At 37.6% G+C, this 8,728-nt stretch overlaps 1 protein-coding gene across 1 annotated transcript in view; it reads left to right on the top strand.

Annotated features, from left to right (window-relative positions):
- rasef (RAS and EF-hand domain containing) overlaps positions 1–8,728 on the top strand; it is a 38,741-nt gene that overhangs the window by 13,807 nt on the left and 16,206 nt on the right. Inside the window, exons 2-6 of the mRNA XM_008337673.3 lie at positions 343–465; positions 771–780; positions 2,710–2,827; positions 3,709–4,041; positions 7,415–7,561. Coding sequence (XP_008335895.1) covers positions 343–465; positions 771–780; positions 2,710–2,827; positions 3,709–4,041; positions 7,415–7,561 — 731 coding nt within the window. The remainder of the gene's footprint in view (positions 1–342; positions 466–770; positions 781–2,709; positions 2,828–3,708; positions 4,042–7,414; positions 7,562–8,728) is intronic.

Raw genomic sequence — 8,728 nt, 5'->3', positions numbered from 1 at the left:
TAATGTGTCCAATAACATGTGTATATATAATATGTACAATAAAATTTCCATATACAGTATATATATATATAACATGTCCGTATTATTTCTTATGTTGTTTTTTTCTTGTTTCCTGAGTCTGTGCAGACTGCAGGTGTTTGGCTGCCAGTATCTCACATCTTCCTGTTTGCAGACAATATGTGAGGTATTTTTTTAAATTTAAATATAACTTTTTGACCATTGTAAATATACTATATGGCTGTAGCGCTGTTTGTCATGTCTAAGTCGTGTTTGTTTTGCATTAGTGTTATATACATTCATTATAGTCATTTGCCCCAGTATTGTCTTCTCCCTGTGTTTCAGATGTATCCAGGCCTGAAGCATCTCAACATTGGACAAGTGCCTAAAGTCAAGGTGCCCAGCCTCACAGTCATGATGTCACACCTTAAATTTCTCCTGACTCTAAATCTCACTGGTCTTCAGGCAGTGAGTTTCGATTTAAACTAGAATATAACCCTGTTTGATCATCTGCGAAATGTAAAGCCTTTGTTTAATTTTTTAACAGGTGACTGATGCCACTGTGGCCACTGTGCTTCAACACTGTGCACACTTCAGAGTTTGACTCTCAGCTCCTGCCCTAGGGTCACTGACCTCACACTGCAGAATATCAGCAAATACGCACCATGTCTTAGGTCCAGGGTCAACATAATGAAACATGAACATCTTTGTCCCTTTGTTAACATATCACCCTGAACCATGTCTACCGAAATCATTGTAACTACATGTTTCAGATCTCTGGATGTGAGTCACTGTAAAGCAGTAACAGACACAGCCGTTCGGGCTCTTTCTCTGGCATGTAGAAAACATGAGCAGTTGGATCTCAGCTCTACCAGCACAGGAAACAGAGGGTAAATAAACAACAAACTTGGCTTTGAGGTGGTTAAATCCACAAATATTGGTGAATGCACTACGTTTAATATGGAATTAAGGCTGCAGTCAAAATTGAACACATGATTTTCAACATGCAGACCTAAAACTAATATAACTAAAATAATATGCCAAACAATTAATATAAAGTACATAATGCACGATTAGACTAGAGTTTAGGTAAGAATTACAATTATTCATACACTTAATGCATAATAGTTAAAAATAGCAAAACACTGTGACCAAGTCAGTAAATCAAAAAATACTTCATTAAAATATTAACCCTTGTAATGTCCCAATAAGTCTTTGTGTCTGTGTGTGTGTGTGTGTACACGTGTGTGCGTGCGTGAGTATGTGTGCGTGTCCATGTTGCTGTACTGCATGACTTGTGCCAACTTTTTCTCATATTCATTAATACTCATATTCTGGGACAAGATGAAAATCATTGCAAGGACAAACAGTGTGTACAAAAATGCAAAGGATCGCACAAGGGTGAAAATTTGTACTTCCAAACAAATGCAGATGATATGTCACTAGAAATGTATATGATCCATGAGCTTTATCTTAGAAAGTCAATATTAATTGATATATTTGTGCCGATTTGTTGCTGCAGGGTTTCTAGAACCCTCTGGAAAATAAGACAATATTTATACTACTACTACTACTACTACAGTACTGTTTATCAACTAATACAAATGGTTTTTGTTTCCAACTTGGTCAACGTCATAGTTTTGAGTTAATCATCGCACAGTAAAGCTGAGTAAAGCTCTCTCTCTCTCTCTCTCTCTCTCTCTCTCTCTCTCTCTCTGTTGTTTCTGTGTGTGTGCGTGCGCGTGCAACAGCATCAGTCTACTCGCCAGTTACTGGACTGGACACGTTCATTTAGTTAGACTGAGTTCCCCCCACATCAGCTCAGAGAAGATATTGCAGCGCTGCAGAAACAGCCAGAGGTGAATTCACACATTCAATAAAAATTTTCTTTATGACTTCAGACGTCATGGAGAACACACTATAGTCTACCTTCTGAGACAGGCTCTTAGAATTACCATCACATTGTCATATGTCATATTTACCTTGACTTTTTTTGTTCTTATTTTTTTCAGGCTAAAGGTTCTCCATCTGTACGGCTGTGTCCAGCTCCCCTCTGAGCCAGAGATCAGAGAAGTGAATTCAAATGTTGGAGTTTATCCACAATACAAAAACTCCTACGGGCCGTAAGTTGCAACAGTGCCCTCTAGTGGCTGTCAGTGCGACAATAACGAACGTAAATTTTCAGTGGTACAGAAGTAGCAGGTACTGGTACACAAGCCTAGAGTGCCCTCTAGTGGGTGTCAGTCTGAAAATAAGGAACATGTACATTTTCAGTGGTACAGGAGTAGCAGATACTGGTAGCCCAAGCCTTGCCCTCTAGTGGCTCTCAGTGTGAAAACAACAAACCTGGTAAAATTATATATATTAATATACAAGTCGCACCTGAGTATAAGTCACAAACCCAGCCAAGGGATGAAAAAAAGTGTGAATATGGTTAATCTTTTGTTATGGAAGTTTTTTTTGGGGGGGGATATGTAGTCAAACGTTCCTGTGTTTACATCAAGCAGGCGAATTCAAATGTAGTTTGTAAAACTATTGGAGGACAATTCCCTTGCTGACTCATTTATTTATCATTCAAATGCTCCTATTGCTTATGCATGAAACTGGTTCTGACTGAAGGCTATTTGCAAGAAGAAAGAGAAAAAACATTTAAAACAAACTGCCCTGTTCTGAGGCTTCATCCTTTGTGACTTCGTAACAAATGTGAAACAGTGACCATTGAGGATTTGACCAGCAGCTCAGAAGAACAGCACAAAGATAAGGAAGATAAGTGCAAGGCGGAGGACACCTTCACTGAGAAGATTACCAACAAGCAGCTGAAGTTGTCAAGGTGAGACAAAAGTGTCAACAGAGAATCCTTTGTCATTTTTTGTTGTTTCTGCAGTCATTTATTAAGAGAGAGCATCCAGAGAGAAATTATGCAGTTAAAAAGCTGTTTAATTTAAATAAATAAAATAACATTTTTCAGAAACTCAAAAATGTAATCTCCAAAAGTACAAAAGTAGTTTTAATACAGCAAGTATATTTGTTAAAATACTGTACAGATGTATTCCACCAGACAGGCGGGTATCTGATGAAGAGCAGGGGGCATTTTTATTTTATTTTATTTACTTGCTATTTTATTATTGTTAATATTGTAACAACACTGTAATGTGAAACTGAACTGAGAAACAGACTGGAGTGAAAACAACTTGTCAAAGTGATTTACATAGTGAGGTGATAAGTACTAGAGTAAATAACAGGGAGAGCATCCTAGTACGTATATCAAATATAATATCTTAATTCTCCTATTATCCAGCAGTTACACAGCAGATCTCTGTTTTTCGTGGTCCATTACAGGCCACCACAGCCAACACGTGAGAGCACTTTCTTTCTGGCCTCAAGCCCAGACCTTTATTGTTGAGGAAAAGGTTACGCACACACACACACAGGCCGAACACAGGTGGTTGTTGCGTTCACCTGTGTCAGACTCAGCTCCGTAACTGGCTAAAACAAACAGGAATAACCTGGAGCAGGAGTTTTGAGCTTGAACTCAAGCTTTATATTTATAAATGTGGATTAACGTTAGTGTTTTGTAGTGGGTTTTTTTTTTCTTTCACTTGTAGACATGTTTTTATAAGATCAAAGTAGAGCCATCAGGAGGTAAGAAGTTGCACCGTTGACCTGAGGTTTAGTCAATCGTTATTCATGAATCGTTTTCTGTGTTCCCAGTCAGCCTTATGTCTCCATCAGTGGCGTGAGCTCAGAGGAGCGTGATCGGCTACGCTCTCTCTTTCACGCCTACGACGTGAACAATTCTGGGAGGATCGAAAGACGGCAGTTCTTCACCATCTGTGCGCTGCTCCAAGTGTCCACAGCCGCGGCGCAGAGCGTGTTTGACAGGCTTGACGTGGGCGAGGACGGCACGGTCACCGTGCTGGAGTTTATCAGCGGCTTCTACGATCGCTACGGTGAAGACATGGAGAGTGACGGAGCAGAGGTCTGGTCTGCTGCCTGGGAAGACTTCTCCGGCAGACTCGGGGCACAGGCCAAGTTCATCCCCAGGTGAGGGCGCACACTGGTCGTCTGCAAGCGGCAGGGCTAGTGCGCAGATGGGGAAACTTCATGGAAATTCGAAAATTATATCAGTGTTGTGAACAGTGTTCAGGATTATGTCAAGATGATCTCTGCAAAATACACGAATTAGACCACGCACTGTCACTCAGAATCTAAATTTTGCAGGGTTCCACATACTGATATTGAGGATTTGAGGGTCATGTGGACAACGTAGAACTCTAACATAAGTTACGCATATGAGAAATAGAATATCCATACTCCAAATATAGACGTAGTATTGTTGAAAAAAAAAACCTCATTTAAGGGGGTTATGCATGTTTATGCATGATTTTGACCTTACTGATGTCCATGATGTGAACATGTGAGCCAGTTTGTCTAAAGTCTTTTAGCTGGCAAGAAAAAAACAGTTCTGGCTTTAAAAACAAAAAGCCCCTAGGTGTGATGCTGCCACTGTGGGGGTTTATGTTATGGGCATCCTGTTGTTTTTGTTTTTTTTTTGCCCAATTGCTCCTTGTAGACCTGGTAAACCCGGAATTTCTACAGAGTTGATCTACCATGGAAATAGACGGTGAACAGTTTTTATAAAAGGTGGAAACTCATTTTTCAGTAGACCCCCAGTTTTAGTCGTCTTTAGGTTAAAGCTTCAGTTCTGCCTTCATCACTAATTTGTATTACAGCCAGCCTGGATATTTTTTACCTCCTAGAGCTAGATTTGAAGGGACGGTGAATGAATGGACACTGTGTTCCTAATTCAGCCGTGGTTATTCAATGTTCTATTTTGTTGCTTGGCTAATTAAAATCAGCAGCTTAAATACAGAGGGTAAAGAAGATATTTTCAACCCATTTTTCTCATCAAATGTCCTGGGATGTTTGAACTTAGGAAACTCAGATGTTTTATGGCCAATTACACGATCACTTCATTAATAATTGTCTTCCTGTTAAGTAATTGCAATACTGTCTGTGACTGTAATGTTTTTAACTGATTTTTCAAGAAAAATAAGTTGTCTTTTTTTCCAAGTGAAAAAAATTGTAAATCATTTTACTAAAAATGCAAAAGTTTTTAAGTAAAACACTGACACAGCCTTCATTGGTATCTCATATATGCTCTATCTTTTGAGTTGACCATAAAATATAAAGAAATAATCCACATATTTTACATTAATGGTTAAACCAGAGATGGCCAGCAGTGTAAAGTTAAGTGTCTATACATTAAGTTCATTTTGGGAAAATCTGGACAAATTTGTGTACCCTCCATGTTCCTTTATTAGCTGCAGTGTTTGTATGTTTACATCTTTGGCCCCGAGCCTGACATGAGACTCTACCTCCCGCTGCAGATCTGTGGCATCAGAACATTGATTGTCACAGCGGTGCCTTTTGCTTAATACACTCTTTTATCATCCATTGCTAAAAGCCGCTGCTGCAAGAGTCAGCTGAGACGTGGCAGTATGGGAAACACAACTGGGCAAACACAGTGTCTGCTTTCTACGAGATGAAAACATATTTTGTGTTGTAGATAATTAGCACAAGAATCTGTTAGGTTCCTATTAATAATACCATTATGATTACAGTTTATCTAAGGAGCTGTGTATTTTGGCTATTATTCACAGTCTCAGCTGACTAGGAGACCAGTGAAATAAAAAAATAAGAAGCAGAGAGAACCTGACTGGAGAATAACCACAATGGGTCAAATGGTGACCTGAAGTAGGTTCATCTTTACTTCGATGTCACACTATATTGGCAAAATATTGAATTCCTGAATGCATCATTAATTATTGATGAATAGGTATCTGTGCAATCTGAATGAAAATAAATCAAAACTATTGAAGGGCAGGAAAAACACATTCACCAGATAATGTATTGATATTTTGTGTTTAAATATAAAAATATTTAATTGAACACTTTTGCGAAATGGTGCGGTTCCGTGTATCCGGGTAACGGATAAGTGGGCGAAGATGGATGATAATAATAATAATAATAACTTTTGCAAAATACATAAATTTGTAAACGGAGTGGGTTTCGAAACGACGATTGCCGATATCCAATACGCCAATATGCCAATATTGTCCATATGCTTAGTTTTCTGTATATTGGTATTGGTATATTGGTAAGTATAATGATAACATAAATAAATTGTATAATTTGGAAAGGTTTGGTGGGCCGTATTAAAAAGATGAACAGGCAGCATCCGGTGTAAAAAAAAAAACACTTGGATATTGAATTCAGTATCTGAAAATATTGATATTATTGAAATATAGCAGATTTAGGAGACAGTAGGAGACAGTTACTGTTTTGGATTATCTTTCCTCAGTTTTATAATGTGGTCATGTCTGTTGGACATTTATTTAGGCTAAATAAATATGTAAGGGCTGTAGTAGAAGTGGATTTAAGAGCAGACAGGTGAACAAAAACAGTGTTTCTATATGTCATTCTGTTTTAACTAGTGTGTCACTGTAAGCAAATAGTGTGATTAGCCTCATCTGTACACAGAGAATAAATCCCACCCAACCTGTCAAAAAGCAAACTTGTGAACACACACACACACTCAACTTCAGCTTTTACTGTCAAACCGCGATAATGAACGCTTTCTCACTGCAGTGACTCAAACAGTGACGTTGACTAAGTTGGCAGCAAATAACGTTTTTACTAGTTGATAAACAGTACTGCAGTAGTATGTATGTTGTCTTATTTACAAATATATCAATCAATTTTGTCTAATTTCTAATACAAATAATTTAAGATAAAGCTCATAGGTCATATACATTTGTTTTGATATATTATCTGCATTTGTTGGGAAACACAAATTAAAAGACAAAAACATATTTTATTTGTTTAAATGTTTTTTGTGTTTTGATATTATTAACTCTTATGCATTAAATCGCTGCACTTGTTTACTGTTGAATAATTCAGGTTTGAATCCACCAGCTGACAAGTTACCACTGAAAGATTCTTGTTATATTCTGATCCAGATCACAGTACCAGTCAAAATATTCTTGCTGTGCGAGGTGTCTTCAGGCAAGGAATGGAAGCAGCCGGTAGATGGTCGATTCGTTTTAATAGCAAAACGTCAGGTCCAACAATAAAGCAAAAATAAACGACTGGAGAAGTATTCTAATCTATTACCACTGAGGTGCTCTCAGCATGGCACCGTCCCCACACCCGTTGTGTGCAGTGATGTGTGTCACAATGACAATGACCTTTCCTTTCCTAAACTCAGAGTGTGCATCTGTGAATATATATTTTGACTAATCATTTATATTGTAAAGTGTAGCAGGATTTTTTTTTCAAATATGTACTATGATGTTAACAGTCTTGTCAAGATGTAAGTATTAAGATATTATGTCAACGTCTTATCTCACTCCAGAAATGAGCAAGCAGCAATGTTGTACCAGAACATCAGCCTGACAGAACCCAGACTGATACCCCAGTTTGAAAAAGTCATCCTGAACTTCACCAAAGAGATCAGGCAGCAAAACCTGGAGATGGAGAACCTGGCTCTGGCTATCAAAAGGTAAGACAATGCGTGTGCGCATACACAAAATAAAACCTCAATGTTCATTCATTCAGTGGCAGTAAAGTCCCAACAACAAATACATCCAACAAACACGAGACCTAGTCCAAAAGACTATTACAATAGAAACTTTAGGTGCAAAACATCTTTTGTTTTTATTAAATTCAACAACATAATATAAGGCTAGTCACAAACTATATATTATTAAATGATTGAATGTTATGGAAGATATGCACTGATACCGTTATTTTTCCCATACATAAGTATTGTCACTGATGCTTCTTAAGGTTGGGTTTCAATTAATGTGCAATAAACCGTGCCGTGTTATATAAGTGGATTATAGAGTAATGTGTACTGTAGTGAAGAGGTCCCCATCCCCTGGTTCAGGGACCGAAGTCATTTGCTACCAGTCAAAAAAACATCAAGTCATATCCATTTACTTTCTTCATTTAAAGATAATCTGGTAATGTTTCAAACCAATTGGTCATTCAGACTCTGATACAGAATAAAGTCTAAAAGATGTTTTATATTTAAAATTGAATGATCCTTTCAATGATGGCGCAGTATTACAGGTCCTCAGTAACGGCTGTTACCAGCCAACCGGTCCTTGGTACAAAAAAGGTTAGAGAAACCACTGCTGTAGTGTGTAGGATCGACCCTGCACCACAGTAAGACATCACTTAAAACTGAAACCATGTTAGACAGCATATCAACAAAGCTAAGGATAAATTATATGAAAATAATATGAAAAAGATGAATAAAATGAAACTTCCTGTACTGTTGATACAGACAACTAAACAGAAAGTGAGCAGAGATTCCACGCCATTAGCACAGTTCAGTTGAAAACACCAGTAAACAAAGAGTCACTTGAACCATGTGATAAGGCTGGGCAAATAATTGAACTTTGATTTCGATTACGATTTTGGTCAGAACAAGACAATGGAAATAAAATGGTTATTGTGGCAATCCAACACAAACGGTAGTTCCACTTTCAGCACGTTTTGAAGCAGAGGAAGAGGAAGTTGAATATATGCTAATGATTCTGTCTCTGTTTGTTTAGGATGCGCTGCAATGTGTTAGTATGCTGCCACATCCTTTTTGATATCTATTTTTATATATTATATGTATATATAATATATATACTATATATATATATATATATATATA

The sequence above is a fragment of the Cynoglossus semilaevis genome, unplaced genomic scaffold (genome assembly GCF_000523025.1).
Source record: "Cynoglossus semilaevis isolate Cse_v1.0 unplaced genomic scaffold, Cse_v1.0 scaffold1854, whole genome shotgun sequence".
NCBI lineage: Eukaryota > Metazoa > Chordata > Actinopteri > Pleuronectiformes > Cynoglossidae > Cynoglossus > Cynoglossus semilaevis.
The sequence above is the reverse complement of the archived record's forward strand: the minus strand, read 5'-3'. Positions and strand labels throughout refer to the sequence as shown.